The following is a 21,505-nucleotide window of genomic DNA, read 5'->3' as shown; positions in this document are numbered from 1 at the left end:
TGTGTTTCAATTGCAAATGATTATATCTCTATAGCTATAGCTGATATCGTGCTCCCGTGGCCGAGTGGTTAGCGTCAAAACCTAACATGCCGGGGGTTCGGGTTCGATTCCCGTTCTGGTCGGGGAAATTTTTCTTCAAAGAAATTTCCTCTGACTTGCACTGTGGTCACGCGTATTCTAGAGCTTGCCACTCAGAATACATTCAAGGCGTGTTATTTGGCATAGAAATCTCAACTAAGTACTAATGAAAATGACTAAAGTAATACTACGTTGAGACGGCGGAGCTCCTCTAGGAACGTTAGTGCCATATAAGAAGAAGAAGAAGGCTATAGCTGATTTACCAATGAATCTAAAGGGCCACAACAATAATCGACTCATCCTTTACAGAGCATCAAACATGCTGTCTTTCACTCACTATCGAAAATTATGGAAGAAATTTATGTCAGAAAAACATTTGAAGACGTATCTTCTTGCACTATTTTAGAACGTTCTGTTTATTTTACAATGGGCTTTGCAATACCCATTAATAAGGTATGAGACGGATTTCACGCCAACTCAACTGGTCATTGGCAGCACCATTTCAGATTGCAGTGAAACGTTTTGGGTGTAAAGATATTGGTCATTTAAGCAACTTTGCATACTTGAAATATTCCAAAACTAATTAGACTACTTTTTAAAAAGGGCCAAAGTTTTTTTTAAATTTTTTTTTTCAAAAATTTTTATCTTGAAAACTATAAGACTTACAATATTTTGGTCAAAAAAGAAATTATAGGAAATCGTTCAAATTTTTATAAAAAAATATTTAAAAATTTATTGTTTTTAATTTGCACTAAAATTTTTTTTTCCAAAAACTAAAATTCAATTTTCTCAAAAACTTTTTTTTTTTAAATTCTCAAAAAAAATTGTGTGAATAGCCCGTACAATTATCAACAAGTCGTCCATACATCCGAAGATGGGCACTTTTACAGGAAAAAAGTTTTTCTCACAACTACTTTTCCATGTTTTTTTTGAAAAAAAAACAACGAATCCTAATTTTGTTTAAAGTCAAGATAGCAATATAGTTTAATCGACAAAGTTTTAGATCTTGTTAAAATATAAACTTTTGTCGAAGACGTCAACTTTCTATCTTTTATAGTTTTTAGAATACAAGTCAGTTTTGGTTGCATATGTTTGCGAGAAAAATGAATTTTAATTTTCAATTTTTTTTTCAATGAAATTTTTTTCCAAAAAATTTCATTGAAAAAAAATATTTTGAAAATTAAAATTAATTTTTCTCGCAAACATATGCTTTTAAAATTCTGAAAAAAATAGATATAAATAGCCCTTAAAATTTCCAACAAGTTTTCCATAAATCGGATGATGGGCACATTTACATGGAAAAAGTTTTTCGAACAAAACTTTTTAATTTTTTTTTCGAAAAAATGCTACTAATGTTCTATTTGTTACATTTTTATGTATAAATTATCGCATTTTGAATGCTCTGCAAACTTTTCTCTATTTAGAAACATGTCAAGAACTTGTCAAACGTGAGAATTTACACACAAAAATGTTTCGAGCAAAACATTATTTTTTTCAGGAGTCTTCATACAAAACTGACTGAAACTAAACTATATTGCTATCTTGACTTTAAACAAAATTAGGATTTGTTGTTTTTTTTTTTCAAAAAAAACATGGAGAAGTTGTCGTGAGAAAAACTTTTTTCCTGTAAAAGTGCCCATCTTCGGATGTATGTACGACTTGTTGATAATTGTACGGGATATTCACACAATTTTTTTGAGAATTTTTAAAAAATACGTTTTTGAGAAAATTGAATTTTAGATTTTGAAAAAAAAAATGTTGGTGTAAAGTAAAAACAATAAATTTTTAAATATTTTTTATGAAAATTTGAACAATTTCCTACAATTTCTTCTTTGATCAAAATATTGTAAGTCTAATAGTTTTGGAGATAAAAATTTTTGAAAAAAAAATTAAAAAAAACTTTGGCCCTTTTCAAAAAGTGGTCCAATTATTTTTGGAATATTTCAAGTATGCAAAGTTGCTTAAATGACCAATATCTTCACACCCAAAACGTTTCACTGCAATCTGATATGGTGCTGCCAACTCCTAAGACGATCTGGCGTGAAATCCGTCATGAATGCCACACGCTATCGGACATACATTGTACAAACTATAACATCAACAACAAATTGATGTCGATGAGCAGTGGCACAATTCCAACAAACTCTAAAATACGTTCTCAGTAGACTGATTACTCAACTGAATGGAATTTATAATTGAACTGAATATTCATGGAATCGAAACTCGTGACGAGCACATGTAAAGCTATTTTAGGTTTGTGATTTTTCAGCTAATGAATAATCCAATTGTATCTGTCGCAATCATTTCAGTACTCATCATAGATTATATTATACCATAAAACCACTTGATTTATACTGCCAGCAGGTTGATAATTGAAATTGAAGCGCTCCGAAGCGAGATGTAATCACATTTCCTTCGATCCCGGAACATCATATCCGCACGTGATTGCCGCAGGGTGGGCATGTTCATTTTCTAACAATTTTCAACGTAAGCTTGCGTTGTGCGACCGTTATGATAAGTAATTAACTATTAGCATAAATAAACACTGTGACGGACAAACCTGATTATGAGTAGTGCAATAAATTACCGACAGTCAATTTGAAGTTAATTTGTTTGCGTTCCCACCCAATCGACGGCATGAGATACGAGCCTCTTCTAAACCTGTTGCTGCGTAGCCGCTCAGAGCGCTCGGAGTAAACGTCACTGGTTGGAGTGAACCACGCTGGATAGTGAACGTGAAATTCACTGCATATGTTGAATTTTTATCTCCCTATGTATGTAGTATACAACCTTGGGATCTTCAGGTTGGGTCTTTTGCCTAGACTAATTGTGGATAATTGTAGAAAAAATACAATAAAACGAAAAATGTAGAAATAGACCCGTCTAGGGAGAAAAGTATTATCTAAGCTATCATTCATTCACTGTAGACATCGCTGTGTTCATATGTTCAACAACCAGAACAGGCCACGGTCAATCTTAGAGAAAACCGTTCTCGGTTTTCATACGTGGTGAGTACACGAGACTACATCGTTAATAACGAAGCACACATTGCGCATACCATTGTCAATGATGGTTAAATTTATATTACTAATGAGTTTTGCTCCAACATATTAACAGCTACTTTAATGACTTTGAAGATTAAAGACTAAGCAAGAGTACGAACCACGAACTGATGTAGTACTATGGCTGATATTTAAGCAGCAATTGTAGTATTTACTGATTTTATACAGTTTCCGAGAATATTTGGAGTATCCAATATTCACTTATCTAGTGGAACTTCAATATTGGATACTTTTCCTGGGCCGGTTGTATTGTACAATTGTCGATTGAATACGAACTGTTCTCACAAAAAGAAGAGAAATAGAAAAATCCAATTAAATAGTTTCGAGTGTATTGGTGCGATTTCACACATTTATTGCTTGGCTTATTCCGAATTCTTCTGTATGTTTTCTCGATGATGTTCGATACGTTCATATGAGACGTAAAGTTTTCCTCTTGCGTTCAAGTTTTAGAAGAGTGAAGTGCACAGCACACTAATTGTGTTAACTTTTTTGTACAATTGTGGACAATAGATAAACTTCCATAAATCTCCCTTAAATCCAAGAATAATAGACATCAGAATACTATTCTGACATGAGAAGAAATCAATAAACAATAAAATATTTAAAACATTTAAGCTCGTGACATTTCAGCAAACAATAAATCGTATAATTTTGCACGTGCCAAGTCTTACAAGAAATCCGAATAAATCATAATCGCATATAATATCAATCAAAGTATGTGTCGTGTATATTTGAAATCGCATAAAATGTAAAAGCTCGATTTTATATACCATTATCAAATTAAGTCGCAATTAGGTATAATAAACATCAATTTTATTATGTACATTGTCGTAAAATATATTTAATCCGCACCATATGTGTATATTACGCTGATGCATTTTGTGTGTCGTATAAGCGTATAATTTGAATCGATTCAGTACTGTAGTAAATCGTGTTGCATGCTGAAAAAACAAGAAACAGTAAATCATATTAGATCCTAATAAAGAACATATTACATCAAATTGGAATGTCAATGAAATGCTGATGCACTCGAAAGTTTTAACTGCTGTTGAATTGAATTTCAGATAGCCGCGCGAGATAGCTGGTGGATGATAATCCAGACGACCGGAGTTCGAACCCACATCGGAGCAGTTTTCACCAAACATCAATCTGTGCCATTTTAAACATTCATATTCCACTCCCAACACAAGTCAATCAAACAATTATTATTTCTACAAACATAAATACTCATATATAAAAATGGCGATTCGTGAGGCTATAATAAACATTTCAGGAAAATATTTTGCGCCATTTGTTTTTTTTCTATGTCTGTAATAAATCATATATGAGTATGGCAAAAGTCGTATTTGGTGCTTTGACAATTCATGAATATATCCATATTAGATCGCAATTCAATTTCAACATAATCGCTATTATAGTCGGTCAAAGTTGCATATTCATCCAAACAAATTCGGTAAGCATTTGCCATGTATGTATATGGCCTCCACTTTTGTATGCATATGCCAGTAAGGCGCATTATATGCCAACCAAATTTTAGGGCATATGATGTTATATATACGCTTGTTATGCGATTTAATGTTTGCTCTTGATATGTAAAATTCCTGATATGATATAATATGGCCTCAATCACGATCTAATATGATTTACTGTTGAACGATTTTCCCATCATGTACTACAATTTTTCGCAGTACTACATTGATTCAATTTATATGTTCACGTGACTCACAAACTGCATCAGCCTGATATGCATATATGAGGTCTGTTTAAAAAGTATCCCAACTTTCTAATTTACGCGGGTTACGTATATTCGATTCTGGTTTTTTTTGTGGCATTATGTTGGTACTCATGTTAATTTTTGACAACTGCTTTTCTTACACGTGTTTTGGTTCATCTTCGATTTTTGCTACAATTGATGATTGTTTTAATTACGACCTAATATGTAGCGATAAAAAAAACGGGGTTTGCACATTTTATACGATTTTAGATGTGCACAATGTATCATTTGATAGACATGATATATGATTTTCTTCCTTGATTCGATCTTACTTTATATGTGACATAGAATATGCCAAGTTATGCGATTTAATGATTGCTGGGACTTTTCGGTCTGGATTAATTTCAGTAAAACATTGGAAAAGCGGATGTCAATGAAGTGCGTATTTACTCGCGAGTATACTCACGATGCGAACATTTCCCCCTTTTTCTGACGGAAGTAGCTTATGACCCGTTTTTCAAACGCTTCAGAATTAGTTGTAGTAAGGTACACCGAGGCAAGTTGAAACACGGGGTATGTTAAAACGGAAGCCATAACTTTTACTAGGAATGATGGATTGACGTGATATATTTTTCAGTAAACGATACCTTTTAACCAACTTTGTGAATGTCATAACCATAACATTGGAAAGCCTTAACGCAATCCACGCTTTTGTCTATTTTTCGCCGTTCGTGAAATCAAAACAAACTGTTTTGCGCGCTGACTCAAACAAATTTCATTAATTCTATTGTTAATAAGGTAGAAAACCGGTTACTCGCGGTCGACTCGAGTTTAGAAGGGAGACATATTTTTATCAGGAAAAGGATGGGATATAAGGAGATTGTAACAAAGTTGTTTGTTGATCACACTCAGTTCTTAAACCTATTATGTATTTACATTCCAACTTATTCTATTGTTAGTAAGAAGAAAACCGATTGCTCGCGATGGAAAAAAGGAGGGGATTAGGATAACGACAATCACACACGAAGATCGACGATTCCTGTATATGTATGAAAATTAAAAAATTATAAGAGGTTGTGTCCAAGACACGACTACATTGTTGACGTAGAACTACGTTGTTATTTTATTCAAGTCGCTTGTTAATAACTTCGTATATTACTTTAGAATGCTGTGAATTTTTAAAAATAACTGTTTAGTAGAATGGTATGGTCGCTTTGAAATGGGCTATTATTGTAGAATCAGTTGACGATAATTGATCGATGATTCATTCTTGCTCTCGCAGAACAATACATAAGCTGATCGCATGTCATACCCTAGAGCAAATATTCCTCTTCCGCTACCTTCCTCTTTGTTTATATTTATTATCGCGGCTGCATAATTTGCACCACCAAACAATCATCCATCTTAGCATCAAAATATTAGGTGATTGTTGCATCGCGACGAGTCCAATGCACACGGGAGCAGGTACAAACGGAGATTCAGTGTAGCGAAGATGCTATTTGTATATACGGGTTCTGAAGCACGTACACAAAACCATTTATCGAACGCTTGAAGTAACTAAATATACACACACTTATCTCCGTTTTGCGCTCTTCTCAACAGAAGCCCTTTCTATTAATATTTCCGGTCTCGATTAGCTTGGCTTTCATTCTTGGTGGATATAGTTTTGTTACTGTCATGCGGAACCAAATCACACACAAAATTCCTAAACAATTATTTTCTTTGTGAGCCGATGATAGCCTAATTTGAAGATTTCCCACATTATTGTGTTGTTCGGAGCCTCAATGCAATGGTGTCAATTTGATGTAATAATTGGAATGCCAGCGACATCAGCGAGTAAGTAATTTGGCCGCGTCCACAGCTCAATTCGAAACGAAGACATGTGATGACGCAAAACAAGGAAGAACAAGCGATGTTCATTGCTTCGTATCTAGAACGATACTGAAAGTTTGTCTGTTTTTTTCATCAATTTTTTTTATTTCTTAATTTGGTTTTACATTATAATATAATACTACATTTCAAGTGATCAACCTCGGGTTCTACATCTTTAAGTTGAAAGTTTGATCCAATAATTATGTTCTAGGTAAATATTCCCCAACGTTCTTCTTTTTTTTTCTTTGTTCACGGAGACTTTAAATCATTCCCCTTCGTTGATCGATTTCATATCAGACGAATTTCCGATTCGTCTGATATGTAAATCGCCAAAATCCGTTGGCGACAACAATAGTTATTAACGTTAACTTTATTTCACACAAATGTGAAAATGAGTGTTTTCTGATTGGGGCCCCTCATGAAAGACGTAGACGTAGTAGACGTCAAAAAATAAGAAACATTTTGATTTATGAATCCACATACATGAGACAAGTCAAAATTGTAAATTTTTCAATTAGGGATTGTTTAAATATTACGTAATTTTATATTATTTTCTACTTCCGCTTTCTTATAATAACACGTAACGATTTTATACAGTATTTCAAACAAATATTAGCGAATTTCCGAATCGATTAGTATGTAAATCACCAGAATTTGTTCGCAGCGAAAATAGTTATCAACGTTAACTTTATCTTATAAAAACGTGACCTGGTTTCTGATATGGCTCCCTTACTGCAAGATGCTGTCCTACGTCAAAAATGAAATACAATCGAACAACGATAGTAACTTTCTAAAAAAATAAATAATTTGAATGTCCGTTTCCTATATTTGATAGTCAATTCCAACATTTTCACTCCACTCCGCTGTCGGTTCTCCCACACTAAAAGATGATAAATGAGCTACAAGAGAAGAGTAAACAATTGATTTACAACATATCTCCGAAAATATTTCGTAATACTTCGTTCACGGGTCTACGTTCATTTCAAAGTCAAACTCTTCGCTTATCTCGTTTGCAGCCGGACTCCGAATGATTTCATATTGATTTTTTTCGGCGATAGCACAAACAATGGTCCAGATTCACCCGTCAGCATGATACTCAGGTGAACAGTGTTGGCGCCACAATCACGATATCTGAATGAGTGTTGAAACATGGATCAAACCACATTTGACAATTTTTGTAATAAACGTATGAAAAAAACACCTGACGGACAGTTGAACATAGCATTTTATGACCAAATTGCATTATCACCAATCCGAATGTGTTCATCGTCATTGAATGAATAGGGGGTTTTCTGTGTTAAGGCTGGGATTGGCTTGTTTCCTATCATCAATTCGTATTTCGATATCAAAGCGCGAACCTCGCGCACGTTTTCTACCGGGCGGGTAGCTTAGGATTTGCAGTTGAGAGTTCTCAAGAAATAGTTAATAAGTGTTTCTTGACAGTGACAATATAGAGGATATTGTTTAATGGAATTGTGCTTCACTAATGTATACTAGTAGGTCGTTTGTGATTTAGCAAAGCAACACCGTTGGACATTCTGATCGAATGTTTGTGTTGAGTTGTTAGTTAGGATAGACCTTAGATTATGTGATAATGGTGAAATGGCTCGCTTTGAAGCAATCGGAGAAGGATCGTCTGTTGGGATTGGAAACGGAAGTCGAGTATCGACAACGATGGATATCGATTCGTGTGCTGTATTTTACGAGCTATTTGATGTTCTTGGCGTTCGGAATCGTTGCAACCGGCATTTGGCCGTATCTTAAAAATGTAACGTCTTTTTCTTATCAATCACGTTGAAGTAATAAGCTATATTTGCACACGTTGCAGCTGGATCCATCGGCGGCTAAAGTGTTTTTGGCGTACGCGTTTGCAGTTCCCCCGCTGGGTCAGTTGATTGTTAGCCCATTGTTCGGGTGGTGGTCCAACAAGTTACCCTCTATTCGGCTGCCATTGGTATTGCTTGTTACTGTATTTACCATAGCAAACGTGATATATGCAATTATCGAGGAATTTCCAGACAATCGAAAATATGTGCTCCTGGTATGTAGAGCACTTATCGGAGTGGGAACATCATCTGTGGCTATTTGCAGGGCGTACGTTTCATCTGCAACGCGTCTTTCGGAGAGAACCAAAACCATTTCATATATGGCCTTAGCGCAAAGCATGGGCCTTATGGTGGGACCAATCTTTCAATCGGCTTTTTCTCTGATTGGGGAGCAAGGATTCCGATTCGCTGGTTTGTTCCGAGTTAACATGTACACGGTAGCGGGCTGGTCATGTGCATTCTTGGGAGTAATCAACCTAATCCTGCTGACACCTCGAGTTTTCAAAGACAGACCAATTGCACTGCGAGAAGCAATGATAAATCAGGGTGCTGCCAACGCTAAGGAAACTTGGAAATCAGTGGAGTTGCAGTATCTTCCCATCGCGATGGTTCTCGTGTCATTCTCGCTGCTCATGTTCTCTCATGTGGCGTTTCAAACGTAAGTGTGATATAATAATTTTAAACGTTGTAAACAATCGAGTAAGTGGAACAGTGGTCTGCTAAAATTAGGCGTGACAACTGGCATTAAATTTTTGCTCTATTTTTTCTGTTACTTCAATGAAGATTACAAAGCCGGATTAACTTTGATTGAGCGGATGAACATATAGGATTTTTTTTACATGGAATATTAAATTAAAATGAAACTTTTTCGAGAGAAAATTTTTGCTATTTTCCATTCTAATGTTATTTCCGGGCACCTCGACAGGCTCGGCAAGTGTAATTTAAGAACATTTTTGCGGCAATTGAGGTACTTCATCAGTGATAACGCGTTGTCTTTCGAAACGTCAAATGGCGTAGACCATAGACACTGCTCCAAATAAAAAGTCCAACGGTCTTAAATCACCTCATAGTTCATTACGCGAAATTATTCGTTCACCATGCGTTTCATTGAATAAATCAATTGGTAGGTGTTAAGTCAGAGTGGACCAAGTCGCAAGATTGAAAATTTTGAGTTATTAATTGCATTAGGTTAAGCCTTTCGTAAGCTGCATACCATATTAATCAGATGTGGAGAATCCCGCGTGCAGCTGGAATAACGTATCGAAATTGTTTCGAATACTATGATGAAAAATATGAATTATATTTCTGCCAGACACGCAAAACTTCGCTCTCTTTGCAGCCGGAGCGAACCAAGTCCATGCTAGCTATTAACATAATATCATCACATAACATATTAGTATTTTGTAACGGCTCTTGACTAATTTGACTAATGGTATATAAATATTGAGTCACTTTTGCTGTTTATGACAAAATAATATCTTAATAAATGATAATAAATTGATTTATGAATGCATTAGACTTGGTTCGTTGTGGATGAACGGAATTTCGAAAAATGCAGATCAGCGCTTCTACACTGCATTGCAGCCCGTAGGCTGTCTTACTTACCAGATCCCGACGACATTTGAATCCAGGAGCTGCCTTCTTGGAGAAAATGACTACTATCGTCCGATGCCATATTGTGGGTTTTTGGTTCGCTTTGGTTGAATGCAATTTGGTTTTTTCACAGTCTGCTACACAGAATTTTTGTTTCGGAGCTGTTGTCAATTATCCGAATGACGTGGTCATTTTACAGTCGATAGATTATTATTTTCTGCATCCAATGGTGTAAGTAACTCAATTTTGAAAAAAATGGCGCTTGGTTCTTTTTGGCCGAACCCCGACCAATTGTGGTACAAAAATCGATTATCAATGCTCTATAGCGGTTGCCATTAATCGTTACTTTCTGGTTTGCATAATTTTGGATGAAAAATGGACCAATATGGGAATATGCAGGTGTTGTTCATGTGTCAGTCTATCCATCACGAAATTACAAATCAAACTAAACACAATACAAGTGACAGCTGTCAAAATGGCGCACATATCAAAAAGAGTTGCCAACTCAATGTTTAATGCACCCATATAAACAACCATAACATTATTTCAAAAAAGTACCTGAAACACCAAATGTTTATCATTCATGCAGATCTATTGTATCATCTTCAAAGTAGTACTTTCCAAAATAATTGAACAGTTCTCGAATAACATTTTCCCGAATCGTTATGGGTTCTTGCCGCGATTTTCTTCTATTGATTGAAAATGCATTATTATATGAATGATCAAACTTTATTTGTTTTCTAAGTTCAAAGACAACACCATTATCATGCTTCCGTTTTTCCAAAGCGAAGTGTCAGGCTTTACTTTTCACAACTTCTTTTAGATTTTGTACCGCTTTTATATCTATGCTGTTTGATACTGAACACCAATTTCCTCTGAACTGTTTTTTATTGCAAACTGTTTTCTGAGTTTTCGTCTGAGGCTCTGCTTAACAATTTTCCAATATTTTGCAACTTCGGCGTGCTTGAAGGGTTTTTTTTTATCCACGTACTAGATCCGGCAAACTTCGTCCCGCCCAACATTAGTTTTCTGTTATCAATACCTTCAAACATTCACGTTTTCTTACTAAGCGCAAGTTCATGAGTCCAATCGCAGAAATGTGCATTGATTGATCTTCTAATCGACCCCGTTGAATTAAACTTTTATTAAAAAATTCCTAGTACTTCTACCAAAACTCTTCATTATAATATAAGATTATTTTCAGACACGATTCTCGTTCAAGATTTTTCAACCAATTGCAAATAACATTTCTCCGTAACATGGAATAAATGTTTGATACAGAAAATATGATTGAATAAAGACAGACCTCTCCCCTCTTCTCCCCTTAGAGAGGGGGGCGGAGTGTCTATTCACCATAGAAACGTTTCGTGCCCCCTAAAATATTCACATGCCAAATTTGGCTCCATTTGCTTGATTAGTTTTCGAGTTATGCAGAAATGTGTTTTTCATTTGTATGACAGCCCACCCTAAGACAGGGAGAGGAGTGTCGAACCACCTTAGAAATATTTCTTCCCTATAAAACCTCCACATGCCAAATTTAGTTCCGTTTGCTTCATTAGTTCTTGAATTATGCCGAAATGTATGCTGCATTTGTATGGCAGCCTCCCTCCCTCCTCAGAGATACGGGAGGAGTGTCTATTCGTCATAGAAACGTTTTGTGTTCCCCAAAACCTTCGCATGCCAAATTTGGTATTTTCTTGATTAGTTTTCGAGTTATGCAGAAATTTGTCTTTCATTTGTATGGCAGCTCCCTCTTAGAGAGGGGGTGGAGTGTCTAACCGCCGTGAAAACATTTATTGCGTCCTAAAACCTCCATATACCTGATTTGGTTTCGTTTGATTGATTAATTCTCGAGTAATGCAGAAATTTGTGTTTCATTCGTATGGTAGCCCCCCCCCCCTCCTAAGACATGGAGAAGAAGTATCTAACCACCATAGAATCATTTATCGCACCCTGAAACCTCCATATGCCAAATTTCGTTTCATTTGCTTGATTAATTTTCGAGTAATGCAGAAATTTGTGTTTCATTGGGGCCTTCCCCGGCCCCAAAAAACCCTACATACCTATTTTCAAGTCGATCGGTTAAGTAGTTTCCGAGTCCATAAGAATCAGACAGACAGACAGACAGAAATCCATTTTTATATACATATAGATATATTGGATTATTGATCATGTCCATCCCGGGTTTCTGTGTTATATAATCCACATCCGGAATAGAAGCTTTCCTTTCAGCTTACCGATGTCCTCGATTTTCTTTATGTTGGTCGGATGTTTTCCATCTGGTTATGCAGGATTGGCAGGGATACTCAATTAACCTGGTTTCTAATTCAATAGCCGAAAAGTACGGTGTCTAACAGGGTCAATTACAGTTCTCAGCTAGGGGTTTCCGGGATATGATTTGCCTCCCAGATCGTTGGAGTAAGGTTGGAACATTTTACCCATAAGTATTTTCTTTGAATGGTTTAGCTAATCCATCCGAGAAATTTCTTTCCGATGATGTTTAATATCGATAATGTTTTGCAAGTATCAGTCCTGTTTGCTTGTATTTTCAACCAATCAAACCTATCTGCAGGTGCAATTCGCTTCTACTTTCATAGCTGGAACATCCTTTCCCTTCCTATTTTTGTATACCGTTCCATTGACTCCTGCCCTTTTTGTGACTTCCGCTATCCACCGAACACCACGCTTACATTTCGTGGTCATGTCAGGGGTCCAATCCGAATCAGAAGGCATTCCGATTAAATTGAGTAGTGTAGGCTTCTTGCGACCCGGACAATGAATGAAATTGTATATCCATCGCAGCGTTGCCCGTGGTGATAAATAGAAACATGGACTTATGGGACAAAAGAATATTTGCACCCCCGAATTAAGGGGATTCGTAGAACTAACTTTTTCTGAAATTTTGATAGTCGATGCACCCTCAAGGTCACGATACTGCTAAAAGTCAATTTTGATAAAAGTGGCGTTTAGGGGTTTCTCAAACTAACGAATCAATTGATGTTATTATATATATCCATTCAACTTGTTTTGAAGTTCGTTTGAATAAATATGAATAAAGAATATATTGCGCAACGGCAGACTCAATAATTGGCTCGATAGCAGATGACCTCATTCGTGAGGAAAACCAAACTATACGTAGCAGTAACCAACGAAATTGCAGGAAAAAACTACGGGTTTTCGCAAGCGAGCAATACTCACCTTTTTTCTTCCGTTCTACGTAAGGATAGTCCAATTTGATATCTATCATTAGGTGACTTGGTTTTTTTTATGCGGATTTTTCAATCAACGCGTTTTTACGCGGATTTTCGAATTAACGCGGTTTTTTATGCGGATTTTCCAATTTTTTTTACGAGGTACGTATCCCTCGCTTAAAAAAAACCTGGGTGTATTGCTAATTATTCGACAGCTGCTCGGATGAATTTTCAAACCTTTCGTGTTATACCACCCATCATTTTCTGCACAGTACTGCTGGTAACCGTATTTGCTTGGGGTGTTTGCTGATATGATACGACCATAAGCCTTCTCGCATATAAATTCGCCGAACTGTACTGGGGCTAGTGAACTTTTTTGCCACATCCCACAAGGAGAGCCCAGGATTGTTGTCGACTGCTCGAACCACCTTTGCTCGTTGATTCCTGTCATATGTTCTACCTCTACTCTTCCGGTAACGGCATTATTATCGTGCAGTCTAGTATCGATTTGTGATTTTCTCCTAGTTCCTGTAACATAACTTCAATGTGAAAACCTTTAGCACCGTAGTCAGGATTTTCTCGGCCTGTCCACGATTCAATATTGATTATTATAAAAAAGCAAAAAAAAAAAAGCAAACGAACAATTAAGTACCGAACTATAAGCATCAGCTCGCAGCAGTATGGGAAAATTGTCATTTCAAAATGTACTGAGATCGCATTATTATGACCGATCTGTCGATCCAGCACATTCGACCAATACACTGCGTTTCACAACTATAGAACAACTATAGATATATGCGTTTCACAATATATAGAACTATATCTAAGTATCCAAAGATATGTAAGAAGTCGGTTGAATTGAAGTATATAGTGTAGGATATAATAACTATCTTCATTAAAAAAAGTGGCATTTTGAACTTAATTGCTGTGTTCAAGCGCGAAACAATCAAAAAACTAAAATTCCAGTGTTTCATGACTATAAAACCAGATGGAAAAACTCTCACTTCTTTACAAAATTAACGTCAATTTCACATGAATTACAATAAGCTTCTAATTCGTAGGTCATCTTTAGTTCACAATCAGTTCAAATAACCCATTCGGAGTGGTTTTGACCAAGTTGCGCCATGTTGTGGTGTGTATCTCGTTCTACGCAGAGGATACTACTCGTTTAAGCTCTTCAAATCACTCATACTGCTTGTAAACTGCATCTACTGTTCGTTCGATTACTCCTTATAAGCTCCTGACCGAGTTTTGATTTGATAAACAAGCTGACCAGTCCAGAATTTGAAGTCCCTATTCATTGAACCATGCCATGAACTTCCGGATTTTATGAATTGATGCCAAATTACCCAATTATCACGATGTTTTTGATGCAAAAACAGAAGTAAATAATTCTGAAGTACTTCATTGCACTTCTGTCTGTGCATTCGTGATGATGAACAGCCATCTGAACTCGATCTTTTTGAAAATATTTTCCTCAAACCATCAAACTGCCGCTCGCAAAGTTACGAGTTGAAAAATTACACAACATGTTCCGTAAGTCCTTCCAGTGGAAGAAATTCTATTCAAGTTGGATTTCTTTTTATCAGAGAAGTTCTCCTGAAATAGTGAAACATATGGCATTAGCTTTCACATTAGTTTTTGTACTCGCAGCTTTAGAGATAGGATTTTCAAGGTTTGGAGAGAATTTTTTCTGAAAGGCCTTGTTTAGGTAGCTTACCATCAACACGAATGAACAGTCAGAAGTGCAATGAAGTACTTCAGAATCATTTACTGCTGTTTTTACATCAAAAACAAACAATTGGGACATTTGGCATCAATTCATGAAATCCGGAAAGTCATGACATGGTTTGATGAATAGGGGCTTCAGATTCTGAACTGGTCAGTTTGTTTACCAGATCAAAACCCTATCAAGAACTTACTAGGAATTATCCTACGAATAGTAGATGCAGCTTACTGATTGGGAACTAAAGATGACCTACGAATTAGAAACTTTTTAATTCATGTGAAATTGTCGTTAATTTTGTAAAGAAGTGACAGTTTTTTATCTGGTTCTATAGTTATGAAACACTGGAATTTTAGTTTTTTGAATTTTTCGCGCCTGTACACAACATTATTTTTTTAATAGCCAGACTTTTAAAAGAAGGTAGTTGTCATATACTACACTATATACTTCAATTCAACCGACTTCTTACATATCTCTGGAAACTCAGAAAAAATGAGTGGTTCTTTAGTTCAGCAATTCCAAATGAAATCGTCCTAAAAATGCAGATTTTAAAAACTTGTATTTTTGATTCCTATGAAAGTGTGTATTCCGTTTGGGTTGGAAGAAATATGAGTTTTTCACATCAATTGGAAATTTTTTGACTCAAGCGTAACTTTTGAAAAGGGCGTATCGATTTTAGTAAGAGAAATCTTTGATAATTTATATCTCAAAAACTATGAGTCGGACCGAAATAGTGTCTTAGAAAGAGTTATAGAGTATTGATGGTTGAATGTGAAAAAAATGTACACTGAGAATTAAAAAATAGTACTCTTTTTTTATTTACAAAATAAAAATTCAATTTGCAATATCCAAAATACATATTTTTTAATTTTTTTTCCATACAAAGTCATGCAGAAAATTTAAAAAATGAGCCCAAGATGGTAAAACTATTTTTGACGAACTTTGTGTAACATCGAATTTTAAGGAATTTTCGAAACTTCGAATTTTTGTATGTTAACAATCATTTTTAGCCCCAAATTATGAATCCTGATGTGATTTAGAACAAAAAGTGTTATTATCAATCTCCTTCTAAATGTAGCCATTCTCGAAATATTTAAAAAAATATTTCTAATTTATTGTCTTTTTTATAGTGAATAATCGTCGTGTTATACCGTGAATGTTTTTCGTGTTATACCGTCATGTTCATGAAATTCTATGAATTTGCTTATAATTTCCAACAACTTTTCCAAATACATCATCATGGTTCATTTTTTGACTCAAGCGTAACTTTTGAAAAGGGCGTATCGATTTGAGTAAGAGGAATCTTTGATAATTTATATCTCAAAAAATATGAGTCGTACCGAAATAGTGTGATAGAAAGAGTTATAGAGTATTGTTGACTTAATTTGAAAAAAATACACACTGAGAAGAAAAATTAGTACTCTTTTTTTATGTACAAAATAAAATTTTATTTTTCGATATCAAAAAATATGTATTTTTTTAATATTTTCTTAAAAAAAATTTCGTATAAAATAGAAGTCGTGTAGAAAATTTAAAAAATGGACTCAAGATGGTAAAACTATTTTTGACGAACTTTGTGGAACATCGAATTTTTAGAAATTTTCGAAACTACGAGTTTTTGTATGTTAGCAGTGATTTTGAATCACAAATTATGAATCCTGATGTTGTTTAAAACAAAAAAGGTTATTATCAATCTCCTTCTAAATGTAGCCACTCTCGAGATATTTAAAAAAATATTTGTAATTTATTGTCTATTTAATAGTAAATAGGCCCTTTAATTATGTTTGTCGTGTTATACCATCATGTTCATGAGATTTTATGAATTCGCTTCTAATTTCTAACAACTTTTCCAAATACATCGTTATGGTAAAGACATATGTTTAGGAGTTACGTTACGAGACATTCGAAGACATGTGGGTTAATACAATACGTAGCGATACTAACAAATCTTTCTTATCTTAATACAAACTTCAATCAATCAAAAAAATTGTTGAAAGTTATAAGAAAATTCATAAAATTTCATGAACATGACGGTATAACACGACAAACATATTAAAAGGGATTATTTACTATAAAAAAGACAATAAATTAGGAACATTTTTAAAAATATTTCGAGAATGACTACATTTAGAAGGAGATTGATAATAACCATTTTTGTTTTAAATCACATCAGGATTCATAATTTGTGGCTAAAAATGATTGTTAACATACAAAAATTCGAAGTTTCGAAAATTCCTAAAAACTCGATGTTCCACAAAGTTCGTCAAAAATAGTTTTACCATCTTGGGCCAATTTTTTTAATTCTCTGCATGACTTCTATTTTGTATTAAAAAAAATATAAAAAATATGTATTTTGGATATTGCAAATTGAATTTTTATTTTGTAAATAAAAAAAGAGTACTATTTTTTTCTCAGTGTACATTTTTTTCAATACTCTACAACTCTTTCTAAGACACTATTTCGGTACGACTCATAGTTTTTGAGATATAAATTATCAAAGATTTCTCTTACTAAAATCGATACGCCCTTTTCAAAAGTTACGCTTGAGTCAAAAAATTCCCAATAGCTGTGGAAAACTCATATTTCCTCTAACCCAAACGGAATACACACTTTCATTCGAATCAAAAATACTCATGTTTTGTCATTTGTCGATTTCATTTGGAATCACTCAGTTGTGAAACGCAGTGTATAATGGTTCACGATAGCAGCTTGACACCACCATCGACGTCGTGTTTTCACTGAAATAGAACCTGCGAGTACCGATTGTCCTCTTGCCGCGGAATTCCAGCATCCGTTGGGATCGAACAAGTTCCCAAGAGTTGGTCCAGTCGTTTTCTCTGGAACAGGAATTTTTCGTACTACGAGTCTACTGAATACGAATTCCAAATACAGACACTGAATTCTAATGTCAACTTGACATTTGACTTGGCACATGGCACATTATTGCAGACTGCGTCAAACATCTCAGTGCGAGCGTAACAATCCCGAGTACACTACTGGAAGCAATAAAAGTATTGAGCCTGCCTCTGGGCTCTGATTAAGAAGACAAAACTTAGCTAAATAAACAAGGATGACTATGCATGTAAAATATCCCAGCAGTTTTTTTTATGAAAAGATTCGTTCATTGTTATGATTGATTGGTGTCTTAATCACAGACAAACAGACATAACAGTCATGATATGATGCCTATGAAGGAAAACAGGTGCTCACACTTGCTGAGTTACCTGTCTGGTTTTTGTGCATTTAAAGATAATGACCCGAAATATAAAGATAAGAACCCTGAAGTATTATGTACGCTATCTTCCGCCTAACATAAGTGCTATGTTACTATCTATTAATTGAAACGATAACAGGACTGTTCTATAATACGCTTCTATATCACTATGATTGAAATCAATGTATAATATACGGATTACGTTACATGACATGTAAACAAAACAGAAAAAAATATAATACATTCTATCAAAACAACTAATCAATTCAACATTGCAGGCTTCTTTCACCGATCGCTCTGGATCAATTCAACTGGACAAACGAGGAATCACTGTTTTACTTAGGTATCCTGATGACGGCCGGGGCGCTGATATCCTGTGTGCTCTTTCTCCTGCTCGATTTCCTCTGCAAGCGTTTCTCCGAGTCCAATGTGCTGGTTTATGGTGCCATGTTGGCACTCTTCTTCAGCCAGATTTTGATGATTCCGGTGGGCAACGAACCGATCACAGCTACGAGCGATGGTTTGAACGCCACCAACGGCAACTCCAGCTGTCCATCGATCCAGGATTGGTGCCGATGGATACCACCGGTCGGTAAAATACAGTTTACCATCGCTTACACCCTACTCTGCACCGCGTTCTCCATCGGTACAACGCTGAGCCAATCGGTGTTTTCGAAGCTGCTTGGCCCGCGGCCCCAGGGCACTTGGATGGCACTTTTAACATGTGCCGGCAGTGCTGCGCGTATTCTGGGCCCTGGATCAGTTACTGTTTATGTGCTCTACGGCACATACTGGACGTTCGGGGTGTGTACTGTTCTGGCGGGTACGATCTTCATCTGGATGTGGGTTTATCGAGATCGATTGCAGTCGACCAAGTTGGTACAGCCAAAAGTGGAGGAGGAGCTTAAGGTACTTAATCCTACGAGGTTAACTCAATAGCAATTTTTTCTCCTGTAAACGTATCTGTGATTGGTACTTATTCGATAGGCAATAAATTTCTTCTTCACGCAAGCTGTTCTTTGTCTTTATCATTGTCATTCATGTTCATGGCTTCCTCGACCGTGTTCGGGAGCTGGCTATTGAGTGTTTCTGGGAATTGGAGTATCGTAAGGCCTGACACAATACCAATTGTTCCGAAGATGATCATCGGAAGGGGAGCCCATATCTTCGCCAGGAGGGGTGTTTGGGGTGCGATCATCGATCCAATGCGGCCGAACATTGAGCATACAGAGAGTAAACTCTGACGGAGGTTTGTGGGGAAAATTTCCACCGTGTAAATGTACAGCGTACCGAATGACATGGTGATGGTCATTTTGCTGACGAGGAACAACATTAAACTGAGCCAATGATTTCCTGAAATGGGAGAGATTAGTAATGTTTTATAGATCGGGCATTGGCTTTATTTACCGGTTGGGATGAACTCCGAAAGGTAGCAGAATAATCCACAAAGCAGCATCGTTGTGCACAGAGTAATCCTCCGACCTACTCTGTCCAGGATTAATTGCATAATCAAAAAACCCGGCAACTCGACCAGCGAGACTAGAATAAAATTGAGGTATTTGTCACCGGCGAGGCTGACAGAGTTCAAACTGAGCCCATAGTAAACCAGAACATTTGTTAACCAGCAGAATGAACAGTTCGCGATTCGTAGTAAAAGTCCAGGGTTACTGAACGCATCCGTCAACAGGCTGAAGAAACTTCTGTCGGGAGATAAGTCCTCTGATTTCGATTCGTTGTCACTCGCTGGGCAAAGGCTTTCAATCGATGTCGGCGATAAGTGCTTCCCATTCATGCTGGCTGCTTTTTTAAGAATACTCAGCGCTTTCTCTCGTTGACCCTTGGAGATAAGCCAGCGAACGCTTTCCGAGGTCATCCAGAGAAGTGGCAGTGAGATTATTCCGGGAATGTAAAGTATCTTCAGTAGGGTTCGCCAATTGCGGAAGAACATTGCCAGAATACCGAGGGCAGCTTCGCCGAAGGAAAATGCGCAGGATATCACATTATTGCCGGTTACACGCATTCTAGGCCCGACAAGTTCCAGCGCCAGAATAAAGGCTGTGGTGTACATAGTAGATCCAATCGCTGGGTCCAAAAATTCCATAATGATGAACATCTCGTATCCGGTGGAATAAGCGCGGATCAACCCAAAAACAGCGCTGCCTGCAACGCTTAACAGAAGCACCATGCGGCGACCAAATCGATCGGAAAGGAACCCAGCGATTGGGAGCGCCACAAACTGTCCGATGTTGTTGATGGTTCCCACCAGTGTGATCTTCCAATCATTGTGGGGGCAAGTGATGTTGAAATAATTTACAATTGTCACTTCGTCATTCTCGAAAATGAAGCTGTCGCATCCCACCGTTACGCTTCTATTGAAATCAGCAGCGTCACATTGAAGATTATTAAGGCTCGCGTTGCTTATCGGTAGAAACCGTTCACATTGCGCTGGAACTCCATTGTGCAGGGGAATTGCGTTGCTCATCCACTCCGGCTGATAGTTTACAACGGTCTCATTATCACATCCCGGCACATGGCATCTATGTACGAAAAAGAACCACGACAACCATTAGTTTTTCAAGGTGTTCATCATGTTCTACGTACCTGTAGTTTACATTCCCCGCGGTGAATACGTAACTCAGCGTGAAGAAGGCATTGAAAATAATCGGTATGATCATCAACACATACTGTCGCACTTGGAACCGCCCAAACTGGCCGATTTCAGTCAGCACCTCGTCAAGATCAATGTCATCCTCGGTTTTCGGCATTTTGAAAACCAACCCACGATAACGATTCGCATGCACTAAAATATAGTGCTCCCGCAACAGAAAACACGAAATTCACGCCAACGATTTCGCCTCAGGCGTCGGGCAATAGGAATGAATGAATCTATTTCAGGATCAAACGTAAATGGAACGCATGCGCTTTGCTCTCTCGGCGACTGCAAATCAAGTTTCGATGCTGTCCAGCCGGGGGATTCACTGAATGCCATTGACCAATGGCGTGTCTAATCAAATTTCAATTGGCCGCCAATTGAAATCAATCACTACACCGAGTCGGCACCCGGTGGAAGGCCAACCTGGCCGTCCTCTCACCACTAGCAGGGGGTCAAGCAGTGGGTCCGAGGTGGAAATTGAGCACTTCACTTTCGTTTAGAGGTGGCAAATGAAAACATGAGTGAGAACAACTGCGGTCTGTACACGCCAGCATCTGTAAATACACTGAATTCAGC

At 36.7% G+C, this 21,505-nt stretch overlaps 2 protein-coding genes across 3 annotated transcripts in view; one reads left to right on the top strand and one right to left on the bottom strand.

Moving 5' to 3' along the window:
* The window catches only part of LOC129764705 (major facilitator superfamily domain-containing protein 8-like), a 27,261-nt gene extending 7,974 nt beyond the window's left edge, over positions 1-19,287 (top strand). The window contains exons 3-5 of one of the 2 annotated variants that reach the window (XM_055764074.1): positions 7,743-8,494; positions 8,555-9,210; positions 18,555-19,287. In XM_055764074.1, coding sequence (XP_055620049.1) covers positions 8,321-8,494; positions 8,555-9,210; positions 18,555-19,215 — 1,491 coding nt within the window. In that variant the 5' untranslated portion in view covers positions 7,743-8,320 and the 3' untranslated portion in view covers positions 19,216-19,287. The remainder of the gene's footprint in view (positions 1-7,742; positions 8,495-8,554; positions 9,211-18,554) is intronic. The other variant, XM_055764072.1, reaches the window with a different exon arrangement.
* LOC129764704 (organic cation transporter protein) lies at positions 18,417-21,505 on the bottom strand. The gene is made up of 3 exons (XM_055764071.1): positions 20,878-21,505; positions 19,684-20,813; positions 18,417-19,629 (listed from the first exon to the last, which is right to left on the bottom strand). Exons 1-3 carry the CDS (start codon positions 21,039-21,041, stop codon positions 19,280-19,282), a joined length of 1,644 nt encoding a protein of 547 aa, XP_055620046.1. The 5' UTR covers positions 21,042-21,505; the 3' UTR covers positions 18,417-19,279.

Source organism: Toxorhynchites rutilus, chromosome 2, assembly GCF_029784135.1.
Source record: "Toxorhynchites rutilus septentrionalis strain SRP chromosome 2, ASM2978413v1, whole genome shotgun sequence".
Classification (NCBI taxonomy): Eukaryota; Metazoa; Arthropoda; class Insecta; order Diptera; family Culicidae; genus Toxorhynchites; species Toxorhynchites rutilus.
This window is presented reverse-complemented; position numbering and strand designations above follow the sequence as displayed.

Excerpts from the sequence above, each read along its gene's own strand:
- LOC129764704 (XM_055764071.1), bottom strand. The coding sequence starts at position 21,041 with ATGCCGAAAACCGAGGATGACATTGATCTTGACGAGGTGCTGACTGAA. Across the intron at positions 20,814-20,877 it reads GCGGGGAATGTAAACTACAG|ATGCCATGTGCCGGGATGTG; the intron begins GTACGTAGAACA and ends TTTCGTACATAG. Across the intron at positions 19,630-19,683 it reads TTCGGAGTTCATCCCAACCG|GAAATCATTGGCTCAGTTTA; the intron begins GTAAATAAAGCC and ends CTCCCATTTCAG.